The 24,911-nt window shown below is 39.7% G+C and overlaps 1 protein-coding gene across 4 annotated transcripts in view; it reads right to left on the minus strand.

Annotated features, from left to right (window-relative positions):
- The window catches only part of elmo1 (engulfment and cell motility 1 (ced-12 homolog, C. elegans)), a 192,756-nt gene that overhangs the window by 102,140 nt on the left and 65,705 nt on the right, over positions 1-24,911 (minus strand). For all 4 annotated transcript variants that reach the window (XM_052472646.1, XM_052472647.1, XM_052472648.1 and 1 more), the window contains 4 exons: positions 5,990-6,025; positions 3,950-4,049; positions 2,534-2,685; positions 1,225-1,303 (listed from right to left, as the gene is read on the minus strand). In XM_052472646.1, coding sequence (XP_052328606.1) covers positions 1,225-1,303; positions 2,534-2,685; positions 3,950-4,049; positions 5,990-6,025 — 367 coding nt within the window. The remainder of the gene's footprint in view (positions 1-1,224; positions 1,304-2,533; positions 2,686-3,949; positions 4,050-5,989; positions 6,026-24,911) is intronic.

The raw sequence follows: 24,911 nt of genomic DNA on the forward strand, positions 1-24,911 counted from the left end.
CACTTGAAGAAACTTTCAAAGTTCTTGATATTTTCAGGATTAACTGAACTTCATGTCGTTAGTCTTTGCTTATTGGAGCTGTTCTTGCCATTATATGGACATTGTATTTGACCAAATAGGGCCATCTTCTGTATAGCAACCCTCCCTTGTCACAACACAACTGATTGGCTCAAACGCATTAAGAAGGAAAGAAATACCACAAATTAACTTTTAACAAGGCACACCTGTTAATTGAAATGCAATCCAGGTGACTACCTCATGAAGCTGGTTGAGAGAATGCCAAGAGTGCGCAAAGCTGTCAAGGCAAAGTGTGGCTACTTTGAAGCATCTCAAATATAAAATATATTTGGATTTCAACACTTTTTTGGTTACTACATGATTCCATATGTGTTATTTCATAGTGTTGATGTCTTCACTATTATTCTACAATGTGGAAAATAGTCAAACTAAAGAAAAATCCCTGAATGAGTAGGTGTGTCCAAACTTTTGACTGGTACTGTATGCATGTATGTATGTATGTATGTATGTATGTATGTATGTATGTATGTACGTATGTATGGATATACTGTACGTGTGTGTATGTATGTACGTATGTATGGATATACTGTACGTGTGTGTATGTATGTACGTATGTATGGATATACTGTACATGTATGTATGTATGTATGTACGTATGTATGGATATACTGTACGTGTGTGTATGTATGTACGTATGTATGGATATACTGTACGTGTGTGTATGTATGTACGTATGTATGGATATACTGTACGTGTGTGTATGTATGTATGTATGTATGTATGTATGTATGTATGTATGTATGTATGTATGTATGTATGGATGGATGGATGGATGGATATACTGTACGTGTGTGTATGTATGTATGTATGTATGTATGTATGTATGTATGTATGTATGTATGTATGGATGGATGGATGGATGGATGGATATACTGTACGTGTGTGTGTATGTATGTATGTATGTATGTATGTATGTATGTATGTATGTATGTATGTATGGATGGATATACTGTACGTGTGTGTATGTATGTATGTATGTATGTATGTATGTATGTATGTATGTATGTATGTATGGATGGATATACTGTATGTATGTATGTATGTATGTATGTATGTATGTATGTATGTATGTATGTATGTATGTATGTACTGTACGTATAGATATAGAGATAGATATTTCTATCTATCTGAGGGTGTGTAACCTACCTGTCTCTTGTCTTCCGGGGCCTTGAGGAACAAGGCGTTAATCACAGCGATGGTGTATGTCTGAATGTCCTGATCAGTCCTGTCATTAGATGGATAACACAGAACCATGCTGTTCAGAACCAATCACACACTACAGGTACAGAGATACTGTTAGATGCTTCCCAAATGGCACCCTATTCCCTACATAGTGCACTACTTTTGACCAGAGTTCCATGGGCCCTGGTCAAAAGTAGTCCACTATATAGGGAATAGGGTGCCACTTGGGACACATCCACTGTATTTATCTGCCATGTTTCTCAAAAGGGTTACTTTACTTCCCTGGTCTTTCTGTTAAAAGGATCCGCCTCCTTTTTTCAATTTTCGCCTAAAATGACAAACTCAAATCTAACTGTCTGTAGCTCAGGCCCTGAAGCAAAGAATGCATATTCTTGGTACCATTTGAAAGGAAACACTTTGAAGTTTGTGTTAATGTGAAAGGAATGTAGAATAATATAACATTATAGATCCAATAAAAGCTAGTACAAAGAAATAAACAACTTATTTTGTATTTTTTTGTACCATCATCTTTGAAATGCAAGAGAAAGGCCATAATGTATTATTCCAGCCAAGGTGTGATTTAGATTTTGGCTACTAGATGGCAGCAGTGTATGTGCAAAGTTTTAGACTGATCCAATGAACCATTGTATTTCTGTTAAAGATTTTGTATCAAGACTGCCCAAATGTGCTTAATTTGTTTATTAATAATTTTTCATGTTCAAAAATGTGCACTCTCCTCAAACAATAGCATGGTATTATTTCACTGTAATAGCTACTGTAAATTGGACAGTGCAGTCCACTGCAAATATCAGATATGTCTATATCCTAGAAAATGTTCTTGTTACTTACAACCTCATGCTAACCTACGTTAGCTCAAACGGTCCCGTGGACAGGACACCAATCCCAAAGAAGTTTTAAGAGTACTTCCAATCATGGACACTGGAGAGTTTAAGTTAATTAAATCAATAGAGATAACATGGATGAAACAGTTACCCCACTACTAGTCTTTGTATCAAGCATCTAAGAGTAGGAGTGCTGATCTAGGATCAGTCTCTCCTTTTAAATCATGAGGTAAAAGGTTATATGGACATGTGGGGACCTGATACTAGTTCAGCACTCCTACTCTGAGACACTGAATAAGGCCACAAATGTATTTAGTAAAATCTTGCTATAGGTTAGTGTTTTACGGTAATCTGATCCTAGATCTGCAGTTAGAGACAACGTATATCTGTGGTATATAACATAGATAGATGACTGTGCGGCTCTCACTCACCCCTGCAGATGGGGTATAAGCTGTCCGATTGTGATCTCTTGCGCCACCTTCTGGTAGAGGTCCTGACTGTTGAGCACCATGGACTCCAGGATGGCCAGAGACCGCTGCAGCACAGCCGTGTCCATGGCTGACTTGTTCACGTAACCTGCAATCTGCGACAGATAGGAGGGGTGGTTTAACTGAATTCAAGACAGACATCCTGAATAAAACCATAGGTATCATTATGCAGAGGTTATGGGAGCTCTACCTAAGACCTAGACAGCCTGAATAAAACCATAGGTATCATTATGCAGAGGTTATGGGAGCTCTACCTCTTATACATTTATAGAACGTTTACAAACACAACACAACATCCTCCTTGTAGCCGCAAGAAGTCTCAAGGACTAGAAGTCTCAAGGACAAGAAGTCTCAAGGACTAGAAGTCTCAAGGACAAGAAGTCTCAAGGACTAGAAGTCTCAAGGACTAGAAGTCTCAAGGACTAGAAGTCTCAAGGACTAGAAGTCTCAAGGACTAGAAGTCTCAAGGACTAGAAGTCTCAAGGACAGTTTTCATGGACTAGAAGTCTCAAGGACTAGAAGTCTCAAGGACTAGAAGTCTCAAGGACTAGAAGTCTCAAGGACAGTTTTCATGGACTAGAAGTCTCAAGGACTAGAAGTCTCAAGGACTAGAAGTCTCAAGGACTAGAAGTCTCAAGGACTAGAAGTCTCAAGGACAGTTTTCATGGACTAGAAGTCTCAAGGACTAGAAGACTCAAGGACTAGAAGTCTCAAGGACAGTTTTCATGGACTAGAAGTCTCAAGGACTAGAAGTCTCAAGGACAAGAAGTCTCAAGGACTAGAAGTCTCAAGGACTAGAAGTCTCAAGGACTAGAAGTCTCAAGGACTAGAAGTCTCAAGGACAGTTTTCATGGACTAGAAGTCTCAAGGACTAGAAGACTCAAGGACTAGAAGTCTCAAGGACAGTTTTCAAGGACTAGAAGTCTCAAGGACAGTTTTCATGGACTAGAAGTCTCAAGGACAGTTTTCATGGACTAGAAGTCTCAAGGACAGTTTTCATGGACTAGAAGTCTCAAGGACAGTTTTCATGGACTAGAAGTCTCAAGGACAGTTTTCATGGACTAGAAGTCTCAAGGACAGTTTTCATGGACTAGAAGTCTCAAGGACAGTTTTCATGGACTAGAAGTCTCAAGGACAGTTTTCATGGACTAGAAGTCTCAAGGACAGTTTTCATGGACTAGAAGTCTCAAGGACAGTTTTCATGGACTAGAAGTCTCAAGGACAGTTTTCATGGACTAGAAGTCTCAAGGACAGTTTTCATGGACTAGAAGTCTCAAGGACAGTTTTCATGGACATGTTAAAAAACATACAGTTAAACCAGTTGCCAATGTTGTAAACAGTTTGTGAGCAGACGGGCACCTTCTTGATGAAGGCAACAGAGAAGGTATCCCAGGAGACGATGCCGTGGTCCATGAGCTCCACGAACGCCGTCAGCGTGAACGACAATAAGTCGCCAAAACTGGAACACAACAACAACAGCCAATAGAAACATCTCTGCCACTGACACCGACACACACGTACAGCTGCACGGCGCAAAGCAGCCAATAGCCTTGGTCTCAGGGAGAGGAGAGAGGAGGGGAAAGGAGAGAAGCCACAGCCAGGTATGCTGAAGGCACAGAAAGGTGAGGAGCTTTACTGCGGTCCCTGATGGGGCAGACAGATGACTCAGTCCTTCAGGAACAACAGGAGGCGCCAGAGAGCCAGTAAGAGCCAGAAAGCACAAGGCAGCAGAGCTACGGAGCACTCATTCAATAATCATTCTCATGCAATTACATTGATGTTAGTAGAGACGAGTCAACATCACAGTAGGGCCGAGCGAGGCTACTTCCTGGAAGATAATTATCCAATGGTCTGAATACAACGTGTTTCAATCTATTATGTTCAATCCCTCCGATAGAAGTTCACAGGAATATGATTCGCCTACATAAATCTCACAGAAATATTCAAATGACAGGAAGACTATGTCAAATAAATGCTGTTTTTTTATTTTTAACATTTTCTGAATTACGTAACTGTGATTACAGTCATATCATAAACCTGAAATATAACTCAGCGACCTATATTGTAAATACTGCTCCCTGCAGTCCGATTTTATTAGTGCTTCGTAATTTAATAAAGTTGGCCAATAGTCTCCAATGCATGACTTGAAAATAATATTTGAAGTTTAAAGAAAACTAAACATGTCATATGTAACTTCATATGTACAAACACATTTTATCAACACATACAATTAGATTTTGTTTTACTTAGGCATAAAAAAATCTACTTAAATATGTAAACCCTGTCTCACAAATATTTGGTTAATAAGACACTGGCAGAACCAGGCGTCTCACAGGCTTGGCAACAGAGGGACAAGCAATTAACACATTGGGTTAATAACAGAACAGACAACATCATGGCTCACATCTCAGACACACCCATTAGTAATAATTCATTAGTAGTACCCAGTCCACAGTTAGACTGGGGTGAGTAAGCATTTTCACATGACAGTGGGCATGACGTGATGTGTGAAATTATCATGTTAATATAATACATGGTTCTTCTAAAATGACAATTCTCGAACACCATAGACCTGTTCACTCTAAAGAAGTTAAAGATGCCAGAATGACATGCTGATGAGACGTCAGAGTGTTGCCTAACAGAATGACGTCTCTACAGGATGAGTATGTATGGTGTTGGAGAACGACAGAATATTCATGTAAAGGACTGCCGTGAGACATCAATGACCACCCACCACCACCCAACATTAAAAGTTCCCAACATGTGGGGGTGTATTAATTAGTGCAAAACGTAGAAAAAAATTATACAAAAATTGCAATTAAAACTAGTGTTTTTAAAATCGGACAAGTTCAGGTAGGTACCTCCCTGTTTCAGCCCGTTTAGTTTCTGTTTGGTTACTAGTGAATACACCCCTGAACACCATTGTTATACGTTTAGGAGGAGCACCAAGAATCCAAGAAGAAGAATCTCTGAATTTGGACTGTGGGTTTCTTTATGGATCGTTGTCATGGTGCTCTTAAAAAACAACATCCCACGTGAAACAAGAGACTGTAGCTTCAGTTCCCTTTCAACCTCAAATTGCCAAAAAGCACAATAAGAGAAGAAAGATGTTTCAGTTACATGGAACACAGAATATGCGTTCCAAATGGCACACTATTCACTAAAAATAGTGCAGTATATCAGGAACAAGGTGCCATTTGGAACATAGCCAGAGAAAAACTAAAGAAACAAGTTTGATTTGAAGATGAAAGCCAGCGACGGCGACCATGTTGTTTCCCAGTTTAATAGAAACACCAGGGCCTGAGTTTTAATCATGCAGACTCAGTTGCCGGGTAGATTAGAGGGAAGAGTACAAAGCCAGCCAGGGTATCTGACTGGGGAGGGGAAGGGAGGGCTTACCATGGCTTCATTATCTTCTGTAGTTTCTGATAGCGTCTGCAAAGATTTAAGAAACTTTTGTGTCAGGGGAGAACACAATGACCACAGAAGAAGGAGCTCAAGTCATAGTGGAGAGAGGTTACAGTTAGACAATAGAACACATTGCCCAGGTGTGTGTGTGTGTGTGTGTGTGTGTGTGTGTGTGTGTGTGTGTGTGTGTGTGTGTGTGTGTGTGTGTGTGTGTGTGTGTGTGTGTGTGTGTGTGTGTGTGTGTGTGTGTGTGTGTGTGTGTGTGAGAGAGAGAGTTAGACAATAGAACACATTGCCCAGGTGTGTGTGTGTGAGAGAGAGAGAGAGAGAGAGAGAGAGAGAGAGTTAGACAATAGAACACATTGCCCAGGTGTGTGTGTGTGTGTGTGTGTGTGTGTGTGTGTGTGTGTGTGTGTGTGTGTGTGTGTGTGTGTGTGTGTGTGTGTGTGTGTGAGAGAGAGAGAGTTAGACAATAGAACACATTGCCCAGGTGTGTGTGTGTGTGTGTGTGTGTGTGTGTGTGTGTGTGTGAGAGTGAGACGGTGGATGATAATGTGTGTGTGTGTGTGTGTGTGTGTGTGTGTGTGTGTGTGTGTGTGTGTGTGTGTGTGTGTGTGTGTGTGTGTGTGTGTGTGTGTGTGTGTGAGAGAGTTAGACAATAGAACACATTGCCCAGGTGTGTGTGTGTACAGACAGACAGACAGACAGACAGACAGACAGACAGACAGACAGACAGACAGACAGACAGAGACACTACATGCTTTAACACGATTTAACAAGACGGAAATCTATTTTGAGACAAACTTGGATCATGCGGACTCCGTAAATCTCCAGCTAGATCTGAATATCATCTTGTTCAGTGACAGGAAGTCTGTCACTAAAGTAACATCATTCCCCAGGGATCCTAAATGTTTGGCAGTTGATGTTACAGCACTGTACATTCTCAGCAGTTCTGGAACCTGCATGTTATGTTACTAGACCAATAGGGGGCGCAACACTTCTTCAATTGACTGATTCAGCAGCCCACATTAAAACAGCATGAAGTCATGCCCCAGACTGGGTTATTAGAAAGTACTGCTCCCTGGTGTCTCTTTCTCCTAAGCCTGTGAATGATCATCTTACGCTAGCTGGTTGTCAGGAATGTCAATGGGGATTGTAGAGTTATAAACACAGACACACACACGCCTGTACTTTCAAACTCTGGGGATAACAACTGTTGACGCATGAGTAATCTACATAAAAACAGATTTAAAGAAATACGCCTGAGGGGGCAGTATGCATCGTGGGAGAATTATGTGGGCAGCACAGCTTATGGGAGGACAGAGGCGGAGGGAAAATGATTAATAGGGAATGAATATGCATTGATAACATGTAAATACAGATCATTTGGGACACACACACTGAATGTAACTAGGGTGGGCCTTCACCTCTCTGTACACAAATGGAGGATACTCTACTAGTTGCCATTGTAGAGGACCGATACACTAACAGAATGGAAGGTACTAGTTCACATTGTAGAGGACAGATACACTAACAGGATGGAAGGTACTAGTTCACATTATAGAGGACCGTTACACTAACAGAATGGAAGGTACTAGTTCAAATTGTAGAGGACAGATACACTAACAGAATGGAAGGTACTAGTTCACATTGTAGAGGACAGATACACTAACAGAATGGAAGGTACTAGTTCCCATTGTAGAGGACAGTAACACTAACAGAATGGAAGGTACTAGTTCACATTGTAGAGGACAGTAACACTAACAGAATGGAAGGTACTAGTTCACATTGTAGAGGACAGATACACTAACAGAATGGAAGGTACTAGTTCACATTGTAGAGGACCGATACACTAACAGAATGGAAGGTACTAGTTCACATTGTAGAGGACAGATACACTAACAGAATGGAAGGTACTAGTTCACATTGTAGAGGACAGATACACTAACAGAATGGAAGGTACTAGTTCACATTGTAGAGGACAGATACACTAACAGAATGGAAGGTACTAGTTCACATTGTAGAGGACAGATATACTAACAGAATGGAAGGTACTAGTTCACATTGTAGAGGACAGATACACTAACAGAATGGAAGGTACTAGTTCACATTGTAGAGGACAGATACACTAACAGAATGGAAGGTACTAGTTCACATTGTAGAGGACAGTAACACTAACAGAATGGAAGGTACTAGTTCACATTGTAGAGGACAGTAACACTAATAGAATGGAAGGTACTAGTTCACATTGTAGAGGACAGATACACTAACAGAATGGAAGGTACTAGTTCACATTGTAGAGGACAGATACACTAACAGAATGGAAGGTACTAGTTCACATTGTAGAGGACAGATACACTAACAGAATGGAAGGTACTAGTTCACATTGTAGAGGACAGATACACTAACAGAATGGAAGGTACTAGTTCACATTGTAGAGGACAGATATACTAACAGAATGGAAGGTACTAGTTCACATTGTAGAGGACAGTAACACTAATAGAATGGAAGGTACTAGTTCACATTGTAGAGGACAGATACACTAACAGAATGGAAGGTACTGGTTCACATTGTAGAGGACAGATACACTAACAGAATGGAAGGTACTAGTTCACATTGTAGAGGACAGTAACACTAATAGAATGGAAGGTACTAGTTCACATTGTAGAGGACCGATACACTAACAGAATGGAAGGTACTAGTTCACATTGTAGAGGACAGTAACACTAATAGAATGGAAGGTACTAGTTCACATTGTAGAGGACAGTAACACTAACAGAATGGAAGGTACTAGTTCACATTGTAGAGGACAGTAACACTAATAGAATGGAAGGTACTAGTTCACATTGTAGAGGACAGATACACTAACAGAATGGAAGGTACTAGTTCACATTGTAGAGGACCGATACACTAACAGAATGGAAGGTACTAGTTCACATTGTAGAGGACCGATACACTAACAGAATGGAAGGTACTAGTTCACATTGTAGAGGACCGATACACTAACAGAATGGAAGGTACTAGTTCACATTGTAGAGGACAGATACACTAACAGGATGGAAGGTACTAGTTCACATTGTAGAGGACCGATACACTAACAGAATGGAAGGTACTAGTTCACATTGTAGAGGACAGATACACTAATAGAATGGAAGGTACTAGTTCACATTGTAGAGGACAGATACACTAACAGAATGGAAGGTACTAGTTCCCATTGTAGAGGACAGATATACTAACAGAATGGAAGGTACTAGTTCACATTGTAGAGGACAGATACACTAACAGAATGGAAGGTACTAGTTCCCATTGTAGAGGACAGATATACTAACAGAATGGAAGGTACTAGTTCCCATTGTAGAGGACAGTAACACTAACAGAATGGAAGGTACTAGTTCCCATTGTAGAGGACAGATATACTAACAGAATGGAAGGTACTAGTTCAAATTGTAGAGGACAGATACACTAACAGAATGGAAGGTACTAGTTCACATTGTAGAGGACAGATACACTAACAGAATGGAAGGTACTAGTTCACATTGTAGAGGACAGATACACTAACAGAATGGAAGGTACTAGTTCACATTGTAGAGGACAGATACACTAACAGAATGGAAGGTACTAGTTCACATTGTAGAGGACAGATACACTAACAGAATGGAAGGTACTAGTTCACATTGTAGAGGACAGATACACTAACAGAATGGAAGGTACTAGTTCACATTGTAGAGGACCGATACACTAACAGAATGGAAGGTACTAGTTCACATTGTAGAGGACAGATACACTAACAGAATGGAAGGTACTAGTTCACATTGTAGAGGACAGATACACTAACAGAATGGAAGGTACTAGTTCACATTGTAGAGGACCGATACACTAACAGAATGGAAGGTACTAGTTCACATTGTAGAGGACAGCAACACTAACAGAATGGAAGGTACTAGTTCACATTGTAGAGGACAGATACACTAACAGAATGGAAGGTACTGGTTCACATTGTAGAGGACAGATACACTAACAGAATGGAAGGTACTAGTTCACATTGTTGAGGACAGATATACTAACAGAATGGAAGGTACTAGTTCACATTGTAGAGGACAGATACACTAACAGAATGGAAGGTACTAGTTCACATTGTAGAGGACAGATATACTAACAGAATGGAAGGTACTAGTTCACATTGTAGAGGACGGTAACACTAACAGAATGGAAGGTACTAGTTCACATTGTAGAGGACAGATATACTAACAGAATGGAAGGTACTAGTTCACATTGTAGAGGACAGATATACTAACAGAATGGAAGGTACTAGTTCACATTGTAGAGGACAGATATACTAACAGAATGGAAGGTACTAGTTCACATTGTAGAGGACAGATACACTAACAGAATGGAAGGTACTAGTTCACATTGTAGAGGACAGATATACTAACAGAATGGAAGGTACTAGTTCACATTGTAGAGGACAGATATACTAACAGAATGGAAGGTACTAGTTCACATTGTAGAGGACAGATATACTAACAGAATGGAAGGTACTAGTTCACATTGTAGAGGACAGATACACTAACAGAATGGAAGGTACTAGTTCACATTGTAGAGGACAGATACACTAACAGAATGGAAGGTACTAGTTCACATTGTAGAGGACAGTAACACTAACAGAATGGAAGGTACTAGTTCACATTGTAGAGGACAGATACACTAACAGAATGGAAGGTACTAGTTCACATTGTAGAGGACAGATACACTAACAGAATGGAAGGTACTAGTTCACATTGTAGAGGACCGATACACTAACAGAATGGAAGGCACTAGTTCACATTGTAGAGGACAGATACACTAACAGAATGGAATGTACTAGTTCACATTGTAGAGGACAGATACACTAACAGAATGGAATGTACTAGTTCACATTGTAGAGGACAGATACACTAACAGAATGGAAGGTACTAGTTCACATTGTAGAGGACAGATACACTAACAGAATGGAAGGTACTAGTTCACATTGTAGAGGACAGATACACTAACAGAATGGAATGTACTAGTTCACATTGTAGAGGACAGATACACTAACAGAATGGAAGGTACTAGTTCACATTGTAGAGGACAGATACACTAACAGAATGGAAGGTACTAGTTCACATTGTAGAGGACAGATACACTAACAGAATGGAATGTACTAGTTCCCATTGTAGAGGACAGATACATTAACAGAATGGAAGTTACTAGTTCCCATTGTAGAGGACAGATACACTAACAGAATGGAAGGTACTAGTTCCCATTGTAGAGGACAGATACACTAACAGAATGGAAGGTACTAGTTCACATTGTAGAGGACAGATACACTAACAGAATGGAAGGTCCTAGTTCACATTGTAGAGGACAGATACACTAACAGAATGGAAGGTACTAGTTCACATTGTAGAGGACAGATACACTAACAGAATGGAAGGTACTAGTTCACATTGTAGAGGACAGTTACACTAACAGAATGGAAGGTACTAGTTCACATTGTAGAGGACAGTTACACTAACAGAATGGAAGGTACTAGTTCACATTGTAGAGGACAGTTACACTAACAGAATGGAAGGTACTAGTTCACATTGTAGAGGACGGTAACACTAACAGAATGGAAGGTACTAGTTCACATTGTAGAGGACAGATACACTAACAGAATGGAAGGTACTAGTTCCCATTGTAGAGGACAGATACACTAACAGAATGGAAGGTACTAGTTCACATTGTAGAGGACAGATACACTAACAGAATGGAAGGTACTAGTTCCCATTGTAGAGGACAGATACACTAACAGAATGGAAGGTACTAGTTCCCATTGTAGAGGACAGATACACTAACAGAATGGAAGGTACTAGTTCACATTGTAGAGGACAGATACACTAACAGAATGGAAGGTACTAGTTCACATTGTAGAGGACAGATACACTAACAGAATGGAAGGTACTAGTTCACATTGTAGAGGACCGATACACTAACAGAATGGAAGGTACTAGTTCACATTGTAGAGGACAGATACACTAACAGAATGGAAGGTACTAGTTCACATTGTAGAGGACAGATACACTAACAGAATGGAAGGTACTAGTTCACATTGTAGAGGACCGATACACTAACAGAATGGAAGGTACTAGTTCACATTGTAGAGGACAGATACACTAACAGAATGGAAGGTACTAGTTCACATTGTAGAGGACCGATACACTAACAGAATGGAAGGTACTAGTTCACATTGTAGAGGACAGATACACTAACAGAATGGAAGGTACTAGTTCACATTGTAGAGGACAGATACACTAACAGAATGGAAGGTACTGGTTCACATTGTAGAGGACAGATACACTAACAGAATGGAAGGTACTAGTTCCCATTGTAGAGGACAGATACACTAACAGAATGGAAGGTACTAGTTCACATTGTAGAGGACGGATACACTAACAGAATGGAAGGTACTAGTTCACATTGTAGAGGACAGATACACTAACAGAATGGAAGGTACTAGTTCACATTGTAGAGGACAGATACACTAACAGAATGGAAGGTACTAGTTCACATTGTAGAGGACAGATACACTAACAGAATGGAAGGTACTAGTTCACATTGTAGAGGACAGCAACACTAACAGAATGGAAGGTACTAGTTCACATTGTAGAGGACAGATACACTAACAGAATGGAAGGTACTGGTTCACATTGTAGAGGACAGATACACTAACAGAATGGAAGGTACTAGTTCCCATTGTAGAGGACAGATACACTAACAGAATGGAAGGTACTAGTTCACATTGTAGAGGACAGATATACTAACAGAATGGAAGGTACTAGTTCACATTGTAGAGGACAGATACACTAACAGAATGGAAGGTACTAGTTCACATTGTAGAGGACAGATACACTAACAGAATGGAAGGTACTAGTTCACATTGTAGAGGACCGATACACTAACAGAATGGAAGGTACTAGTTCACATTGTAGAGGACAGTAACACTAACAGAATGGAAGGTACTAGTTCACATTGTAGAGGACAGATACACTAACAGAATGGAAGGTACTAGTTCACATTGTAGAGGACAGATACACTAACAGAATGGAAGGTACTAGTTCACATTGTAGAGGACAGATACACTAACAGAATGGAAGGTACTAGTTCCCATTGTAGAGGACAGATACACTAACAGAATGGAAGGTACTAGTTCACATTGTAGAGGACAGATACACTAACAGAATGGAAGGTACTAGTTCCCATTGTAGAGGACAGATACACTAACAGAATGGAAGGTACTAGTTCACATTGTAGAGGACAGTAACACTAACAGAATGGAAGGTACTGGTTCACATTGTAGAGGACCGATACACTAACAGAATGGAAGGTACTAGTTCACATTGTAGAGGACCGATACACTAACAGAATGGAAGGTACTAGTTCACATTGTAGAGGACAGATACACTAACAGAATGGAAGGTACTAGTTCACATTGTAGAGGACAGATACACTAACAGAATGGAAGGTACTAGTTCACATTGTAGAGGACAGTAACACTAACAGAATGGAAGGTACTAGTTCACATTGTAGAGGACCGATACACTAACAGAATGGAAGGTACTAGTTCACATTGTAGAGGACAGATACACTAACAGAATGGAAGGTACTAGTTCACATTGTAGAGGACCGATACACTAACAGAATGGAAGGTACTAGTTCACATTGTAGAGGACAGATACACTAACAGAATGGAATGTACTAGTTCACATTGTAGAGGACAGTAACACTAACAGAATGGAAGGTACTAGTTCACATTGTAGAGGACAGATACACTAACAGAATGGAAGGTACTAGTTCACATTGTAGAGGACAGATACACTAACAGAATGGAAGGTACTAGTTCACATTGTAGAGGACAGATACACTAACAGAATGGAAGGTACTAGTTCACATTGTAGAGGACCGATACACTAACAGAATGGAAGGTACTAGTTCACATTGTAGAGGACAGATACACTAACAGAATGGAAGGTACTAGTTCACATTGTAGAGGACAGATACACTAACAGAATGGAAGGTACTAGTTCACATTGTAGAGGACAGATACACTAACAGAATGGAAGGTACTAGTTCACATTGTAGAGGACAGATATACTAACAGAATGGAAGGTACTAGTTCACATTGTAGAGGACAGATACACTAACAGAATGGAAGGTACTAGTTCACATTGTAGAGGACAGATACACTAACAGAATGGAAGGTACTAGTTCACATTGTAGAGGACAGTAACACTAACAGAATGGAAGGTACTAGTTCACATTGTAGAGGACAGTAACACTAATAGAATGGAAGGTACTAGTTCACATTGTAGAGGACAGATACACTAACAGAATGGAAGGTACTAGTTCACATTGTAGAGGACAGATACACTAACAGAATGGAAGGTACTAGTTCACATTGTAGAGGACAGATACACTAACAGAATGGAAGGTACTAGTTCCCATTGTAGAGGACAGATACACTAACAGAATGGAAGGTACTAGTTCACATTGTAGAGGACAGATATACTAACAGAATGGAAGGTACTAGTTCACATTGTAGAGGACAGTAACACTAATAGAATGGAAGGTACTAGTTCACATTGTAGAGGACAGATATACTAACAGAATGGAAGGTACTGGTTCACATTGTAGAGGACAGATACACTAACAGAATGGAAGGTACTAGTTCACATTGTAGAGGACAGTAACACTAATAGAATGGAAGGTACTAGTTCACATTGTAGAGGACCGATACACTAACAGAATGGAAGGTACTAGTTCACATTGTAGAGGACAGTAACACTAATAGAATGGAAGGTACTAGTTCACATTGTAGAGGACAGTAACACTAACAGAATGGAAGGTACTAGTTCACATTGTAGAGGACAGTAACACTAATAGAATGGAAGGTACTAGTTCACATTGTAGAGGACAGATACACTAACAGAATGGAAGGTACTAGTTCACATTGTAGAGGACCGATACACTAACAGAATGGAAGGTACTAGTTCACATTGTAGAGGACCGATACACTAACAGAATGGAAGGTACTAGTTCACATTGTAGAGGACCGATACACTAACAGAATGGAAGGTACTAGTTCACATTGTAGAGGACAGATACACTAACAGGATGGAAGGTACTAGTTCACATTGTAGAGGACCGATACACTAACAGAATGGAAGGTACTAGTTCACATTGTAGAGGACAGATACACTAATAGAATGGAAGGTACTAGTTCACATTGTAGAGGACAGATACACTAACAGAATGGAAGGTACTAGTTCCCATTGTAGAGGACAGATATACTAACAGAATGGAAGGTACTAGTTCACATTGTAGAGGACAGATACACTAACAGAATGGAAGGTACTAGTTCACATTGTAGAGGACAGATACACTAACAGAATGGAAGGTACTAGTTCACATTGTAGAGGACCGATACACTAACAGAATGGAAGGTACTAGTTCACATTGTAGAGGACAGATACACTAACAGAATGGAAGGTACTAGTTCACATTGTAGAGGACAGATACACTAACAGAATGGAAGGTACTAGTTCACATTGTAGAGGACAGATACACTAACAGAATGGAAGGTACTAGTTCACATTGTAGAGGACAGATATACTAACAGAATGGAAGGTACTAGTTCACATTGTAGAGGACAGATACACTAACAGAATGGAAGGTACTAGTTCACATTGTAGAGGACCGATACACTAACAGAATGGAAGGTACTAGTTCACATTGTAGAGGACAGTAACACTAACAGAATGGAAGGTACTAGTTCACATTGTAGAGGACAGTAACACTAATAGAATGGAAGGTACTAGTTCACATTGTAGAGGACAGATACACTAACAGAATGGAAGGTACTAGTTCACATTGTAGAGGACAGATACACTAACAGAATGGAAGGTACTAGTTCACATTGTAGAGGACAGATACACTAACAGAATGGAAGGTACTAGTTCCCATTGTAGAGGACAGATACACTAACAGAATGGAAGGTACTAGTTCACATTGTAGAGGACAGATATACTAACAGAATGGAAGGTACTAGTTCACATTGTAGAGGACAGTAACACTAATAGAATGGAAGGTACTAGTTCACATTGTAGAGGACAGATATACTAACAGAATGGAAGGTACTGGTTCACATTGTAGAGGACAGATACACTAACAGAATGGAAGGTACTAGTTCACATTGTAGAGGACAGATACACTAACAGAATGGAAGGTACTAGTTCACATTGTAGAGGACCGATACACTAACAGAATGGAAGGTACTAGTTCACATTGTAGAGGACAGTAACACTAATAGAATGGAAGGTACTAGTTCACATTGTAGAGGACAGTAACACTAACAGAATGGAAGGTACTAGTTCACATTGTAGAGGACAGTAACACTAATAGAATGGAAGGTACTAGTTCACATTGTAGAGGACAGATACACTAACAGAATGGAAGGTACTAGTTCCCATTGTAGAGGACAGATATACTAACAGAATGGAAGGTACTAGTTCACATTGTAGAGGACAGATACACTAACAGAATGGAAGGTACTAGTTCCCATTGTAGAGGACAGATATACTAACAGAATGGAAGGTACTAGTTCCCATTGTAGAGGACAGTAACACTAACAGAATGGAAGGTACTAGTTCCCATTGTAGAGGACAGATATACTAACAGAATGGAAGGTACTAGTTCAAATTGTAGAGGACAGATACACTAACAGAATGGAAGGTACTAGTTCACATTGTAGAGGACAGATACACTAACAGAATGGAAGGTACTAGTTCACATTGTAGAGGACAGATACACTAACAGAATGGAAGGTACTAGTTCACATTGTAGAGGACAGATACACTAACAGAATGGAAGGTACTAGTTCACATTGTAGAGGACAGATACACTAACAGAATGGAAGGTACTAGTTCACATTGTAGAGGACAGATACACTAACAGAATGGAAGGTACTAGTTCACATTGTAGAGGACCGATACACTAACAGAATGGAAGGTACTAGTTCACATTGTAGAGGACAGATACACTAACAGAATGGAAGGTACTAGTTCACATTGTAGAGGACAGATACACTAACAGAATGGAAGGTACTAGTTCACATTGTAGAGGACCGATACACTAACAGAATGGAAGGTACTAGTTCACATTGTAGAGGACAGATATACTAACAGAATGGAAGGTACTAGTTCACATTGTAGAGGACAGTAACACTAATAGAATGGAAGGTACTAGTTCACATTGTAGAGGACAGATATACTAACAGAATGGAAGGTACTGGTTCACATTGTAGAGGACAGATACACTAACAGAATGGAAGGTACTAGTTCACATTGTAGAGGACAGTAACACTAATAGAATGGAAGGTACTAGTTCACATTGTAGAGGACCGATACACTAACAGAATGGAAGGTACTAGTTCACATTGTAGAGGACAGTAACACTAATAGAATGGAAGGTACTAGTTCACATTGTAGAGGACAGTAACACTAACAGAATGGAAGGTACTAGTTCACATTGTAGAGGACAGTAACACTAATAGAATGGAAGGTACTAGTTCACATTGTAGAGGACAGATACACTAACAGAATGGAAGGTACTAGTTCACATTGTAGAGGACCGATACACTAACAGAATGGAAGGTACTAGTTCACATTGTAGAGGACCGATACACTAACAGAATGGAAGGTACTAGTTCACATTGTAGAGGACCGATACACTAACAGAATGGAAGGTACTAGTTCACATTGTAGAGGACAGATACACTAACAGGATGGAAGGTACTAGTTCACATTGTAGAGGACCGATACACTAACAGAATGGAAGGTACTAGTTCACATTGTAGAGGACAGATACACTAATAGAATGGAAGGTACTAGTTCACATTGTAGAGGACAGATACACTAACAGAATGGAAGGTACTAGTTCCCATTGTAGAGGACAGATATACTAACAGAATGGAAGGTACTAGTTCACATTGTAGAGGACAGATACACTAACAGAATGGAAGGTACTAGTTCACATTGTAGAGGACAGATACACTAACAGAATGGAAGGTACTAGTTCACATTGTAGAGGACCGATACACTAACAGAATGGAAGGTACTAGTTCACATTGTAGAGGACAGATACACTAACAGAATGGAAGGTACTAGTTCACATTGTAGAGGACAGATACACTAACAGAATGGAAGGTACTAGTTCACATTGTAGAGGACAGATACACTAACAGAATGGAAGGTACTAGTTCACATTGTAGAGGACAGATATACTAACAGAATGGAAGGTACTAGTTCACATTGTAGAGGACAGATACACTAACAGAATGGAAGGTACTAGTTCACATTGTAGAGGACAGATACACTAACAGAATGGAAGGTACTAGTTCACATTGTAGAGGACAGTAACACTAACAGAATGGAAGGTACTAGTTCACATTGTAGAGGACAGTAACACTAATAGAATGGAAGGTACTAGTTCACATTGTAGAGGACAGATACACTAACAGAATGGAAGGTACTAGTTCACATTGTAGAGGACAGATACACTAACAGAATGGAAGGTACTAGTTCACATTGTAGAGGACAGATACACTAACAGAATGGAAGGTACTAGTTCCCATTGTAGAGGACAGATACACTAACAGAATGGAAGGTACTAGTTCACATTGTAGAGGACAGATATACTAACAGAATGGAAGGTACTAGTTCACATTGTAGAGGACAGTAACACTAATAGAATGGAAGGTACTAGTTCACATTGTAGAGGACAGATATACTAACAGAATGGAAGGTACTGGTTCACATTGTAGAGGACAGATACACTAACAGAATGGAAGGTACTAGTTCACATTGTAGAGGACAGTAACACTAATAGAATGGAAGGTACTAGTTCACATTGTAGAGGACCGATACACTAACAGAATGGAAGGTACTAGTTCACATTGTAGAGGACAGTAACACTAATAGAATGGAAGGTACTAGTTCACATTGTAGAGGACAGTAACACTAACAGAATGGAAGGTACTAGTTCACATTGTAGAGGACAGTAACACTAATAGAATGGAAGGTACTAGTTCACATTGTAGAGGACAGATACACTAACAGAATGGAAGGTACTAGTTCACATTGTAGAGGACCGATACACTAACAGAATGGAAGGTACTAGTTCACATTGTAGAGGACCGATACACTAACAGAATGGAAGGTACTAGTTCACATTGTAGAGGACCGATACACTAACAGAATGGAAGGTACTAGTTCACATTGTAGAGGACAGATACACTAACAGGATGGAAGGTACTAGTTCACATTGTAGAGGACCGATACACTAACAGAATGGAAGGTACTAGTTCACATTGTAGAGGACAGATACACTAATAGAATGGAAGGTACTAGTTCACATTGTAGAGGACAGATACACTAACAGAATGGAAGGTACTAGTTCCCATTGTAGAGGACAGATATACTAACAGAATGGAAGGTACTAGTTCACATTGTAGAGGACAGATACACTAACAGAATGGAAGGTACTAGTTCACATTGTAGAGGACAGATACACTAACAGAATGGAAGGTACTAGTTCACATTGTAGAGGACCGATACACTAACAGAATGGAAGGTACTAGTTCACATTGTAGAGGACAGATACACTAACAGAATGGAAGGTACTAGTTCACATTGTAGAGGACAGATACACTAACAGAATGGAAGGTACTAGTTCACATTGTAGAGGACAGATACACTAACAGAATGGAAGGTACTAGTTCACATTGTAGAGGACAGATATACTAACAGAATGGAAGGTACTAGTTCACATTGTAGAGGACAGATACACTAACAGAATGGAAGGTACTAGTTCACATTGTAGAGGACAGATACACTAACAGAATGGAAGGTACTAGTTCACATTGTAGAGGACAGTAACACTAACAGAATGGAAGGTACTAGTTCACATTGTAGAGGACAGTAACACTAATAGAATGGAAGGTACTAGTTCACATTGTAGAGGACAGATACACTAACAGAATGGAAGGTACTAGTTCACATTGTAGAGGACAGATACACTAACAGAATGGAAGGTACTAGTTCACATTGTAGAGGACAGATACACTAACAGAATGGAAGGTACTAGTTCACATTGTAGAGGACAGATACACTAACAGAATGGAAGGTACTAGTTCACATTGTAGAGGACAGATATACTAACAGAATGGAAGGTACTAGTTCACATTGTAGAGGACAGTAACACTAATAGAATGGAAGGTACTAGTTCACATTGTAGAGGACAGATACACTAACAGAATGGAAGGTACTGGTTCACATTGTAGAGGACAGATACACTAACAGAATGGAAGGTACTAGTTCACATTGTAGAGGACAGTAACACTAATAGAATGGAAGGTACTAGTTCACATTGTAGAGGACCGATACACTAACAGAATGGAAGGTACTAGTTCACATTGTAGAGGACAGTAACACTAATAGAATGGAAGGTACTAGTTCACATTGTAGAGGACAGTAACACTAACAGAATGGAAGGTACTAGTTCACATTGTAGAGGACAGTAACACTAATAGAATGGAAGGTACTAGTTCACATTGTAGAGGACAGATACACTAACAGAATGGAAGGTACTAGTTCACATTGTAGAGGACCGATACACTAACAGAATGGAAGGTACTAGTTCACATTGTAGAGGACCGATACACTAACAGAATGGAAGGTACTAGTTCACATTGTAGAGGACCGATACACTAACAGAATGGAAGGTACTAGTTCACATTGTAGAGGACAGATACACTAACAGGATGGAAGGTACTAGTTCACATTGTAGAGGACCGATACACTAACAGAATGGAAGGTACTAGTTCACATTGTAGAGGACAGATACACTAATAGAATGGAAGGTACTAGTTCACATTGTAGAGGACAGATACACTAACAGAATGGAAGGTACTAGTTCCCATTGTAGAGGACAGATATACTAACAGAATGGAAGGTACTAGTTCACATTGTAGAGGACAGATACACTAACAGAATGGAAGGTACTAGTTCCCATTGTAGAGGACAGATATACTAACAGAATGGAAGGTACTAGTTCCCATTGTAGAGGACAGTAACACTAACAGAATGGAAGGTACTAGTTCCCATTGTAGAGGACAGATATACTAACAGAATGGAAGGTACTAGTTCAAATTGTAGAGGACAGATACACTAACAGAATGGAAGGTACTAGTTCACATTGTAGAGGACAGATACACTAACAGAATGGAAGGTACTAGTTCACATTGTAGAGGACAGATACACTAACAGAATGGAAGGTACTAGTTCACATTGTAGAGGACAGATACACTAACAGAATGGAAGGTACTAGTTCACATTGTAGAGGACAGATACACTAACAGAATGGAAGGTACTAGTTCACATTGTAGAGGACAGATACACTAACAGAATGGAAGGTACTAGTTCACATTGTAGAGGACCGATACACTAACAGAATGGAAGGTACTAGTTCACATTGTAGAGGACAGATACACTAACAGAATGGAAGGTACTAGTTCACATTGTAGAGGACAGATACACTAACAGAATGGAAGGTACTAGTTCACATTGTAGAGGACCGATACACTAACAGAATGGAAGGTACTAGTTCACATTGTAGAGGACAGCAACACTAACAGAATGGAAGGTACTAGTTCACATTGTAGAGGACAGATACACTAACAGAATGGAAGGTACTGGTTCACATTGTAGAGGACAGATACACTAACAGAATGGAAGGTACTAGTTCACATTGTTGAGGACAGATATACTAACAGAATGGAAGGTACTAGTTCACATTGTAGAGGACAGATACACTAACAGAATGGAAGGTACTAGTTCACATTGTAGAGGACAGATATACTAACAGAATGGAAGGTACTAGTTCACATTGTAGAGGACGGTAACACTAACAGAATGGAAGGTACTAGTTCACATTGTAGAGGACAGATATACTCACAGAATGGAAGGTACTAGTTCACATTGTAGAGGACAGATATACTAACAGAATGGAAGGTACTAGTTCACATTGTAGAGGACAGATATACTAACAGAATGGAAGGTACTAGTTCACATTGTAGAGGACAGATACACTAACAGAATGGAAGGTACTAGTTCACATTGTAGAGGACAGATATACTAACAGAATGGAAGGTACTAGTTCACATTGTAGAGGACAGATATACTAACAGAATGGAAGGTACTAGTTCACATTGTAGAGGACAGATATACTAACAGAATGGAAGGTACTAGTTCACATTGTAGAGGACAGATACACTAACAGAATGGAAGGTACTAGTTCACATTGTAGAGGACAGATACACTAACAGAATGGAAGGTACTAGTTCACATTGTAGAGGACAGTAACACTAACAGAATGGAAGGTACTAGTTCACATTGTAGAGGACAGATACACTAACAGAATGGAAGGTACTAGTTCACATTGTAGAGGACAGATACACTAACAGAATGGAAGGTACTAGTTCACATTGTAGAGGACCGATACACTAACAGAATGGAAGGTACTAGTTCACATTGTAGAGGACAGATACACTAACAGAATGGAATGTACTAGTTCACATTGTAGAGGACAGATACACTAACAGAATGGAATGTACTAGTTCACATTGTAGAGGACAGATATACTAACGGAATGGAAGGTACTAGTTCACATTGTAGAGGACAGATACACTAACAGAATGGAAGGTACTAGTTCACATTGTAGAGGACAGTAACACTAACAGAATGGAAGGTACTAGTTCACATTGTAGAGGACAGATACACTAACAGAATGGAAGGTACTAGTTCACATTGTAGAGGACAGATACACTAACAGAATGGAAGGTACTAGTTCACATTGTAGAGGACAGATACACTAACAGAATGGAATGTACTAGTTCCCATTGTAGAGGACAGATACACTAACAGAATGGAAGGTACTAGTTCCCATTGTAGAGGACAGATACACTAACAGAATGGAAGGTACTAGTTCCCATTGTAGAGGACAGATACACTAACAGAATGGAAGGTACTAGTTCACATTGTAGAGGACAGATACACTAACAGAATGGAAGGTCCTAGTTCACATTGTAGAGGACAGATACACTAACAGAATGGAAGGTACTAGTTCACATTGTAGAGGACAGATACACTAACAGAATGGAAGGTACTAGTTCACATTGTAGAGGACAGTTACACTAACAGAATGGAAGGTACTAGTTCACATTGTAGAGGACAGTTACACTAACAGAATGGAAGGTACTAGTTCACATTGTAGAGGACAGTTACACTAACAGAATGGAAGGTACTAGTTCACATTGTAGAGGACGGTAACACTAACAGAATGGAAGGTACTAGTTCACATTGTAGAGGACAGATACACTAACAGAATGGAAGGTACTAGTTCCCATTGTAGAGGACAGATACACTAACAGAATGGAAGGTACTAGTTCCCATTGTAGAGGACAGATACACTAACAGAATGGAAGGTACTAGTTCCCATTGTAGAGGACAGATACACTAACAGAATGGAAGGTACTAGTTCACATTGTAGAGGACAGATACACTAACAGAATGGAAGGTACTAGTTCACATTGTAGAGGACAGATACACTAACAGAATGGAAGGTACTAGTTCACATTGTAGAGGACCGATACACTAACAGAATGGAAGGTACTAGTTCACATTGTAGAGGACAGATACACTAACAGAATGGAAGGTACTAGTTCACATTGTAGAGGACAGATACACTAACAGAATGGAAGGTACTAGTTCACATTGTAGAGGACCGATACACTAACAGAATGGAAGGTACTAGTTCACATTGTAGAGGACCGATACACTAACAGAATGGAAGGTACTAGTTCACATTGTAGAGGACAGATACACTAACAGAATGGAAGGTACTAGTTCACATTGTAGAGGACAGATACACTAACAGAATGGAAGGTACTAGTTCACATTGTAGAGGACAGTAACACTAACAGAATGGAAGGTACTAGTTCACATTGTAGAGGACAGATACACTAACAGAATGGAAGGTACTAGTTCACATTGTAGAGGACAGTTACACTAACAGAATGGAAGGTACTAGTTCACATTGTAGAGGACGGTAACACTAACAGAATGGAAGGTACTAGTTCCCATTGTAGAGGACAGATACACTAACAGAATGGAAGGTACTAGTTCACATTGTAGAGGACCGATACACTAACAGAATGGAAGGTACTAGTTCACATTGTAGAGGACAGATACACTAACAGAATGGAAGGTACTAGTTCACATTGTAGAGGACAGATACACTAACAGAATGGAAGGTACTAGTTCACATTGTAGAGGACAGATACACTAACAGAATGGAAGGTACTAGTTCACATTGTAGAGGACAGATACACTAACAGAATGGAAGGTACTAGTTCACATTGTAGAGGACCGATACACTAACAGAATGGAAGGTACTAGTTCACATTGTAGAGGACAGATACACTAACAGAATGGAAGGTACTAGTTCACATTGTAGAGGACAGATACACTAACAGAATGGAAGGTACTAGTTCACATTGTAGAGGACCGATACACTAACAGAATGGAAGGTACTAGTTCACATTGTAGAGGACAGATACACTAACAGAATGGAAGGTACTAGTTCACATTGTAGAGGACCGATACACTAACAGAATGGAAGGTACTAGTTCACATTGTAGAGGACAGATACACTAACAGAATGGAAGGTACTAGTTCACATTGTAGAGGACAGATACACTAACAGAATGGAAGGTACTGGTTCACATTGTAGAGGACAG

Source organism: Oncorhynchus keta, chromosome 20, assembly GCF_023373465.1.
Source record: "Oncorhynchus keta strain PuntledgeMale-10-30-2019 chromosome 20, Oket_V2, whole genome shotgun sequence".
Taxonomy (NCBI): Eukaryota; Metazoa; Chordata; class Actinopteri; order Salmoniformes; family Salmonidae; genus Oncorhynchus; species Oncorhynchus keta.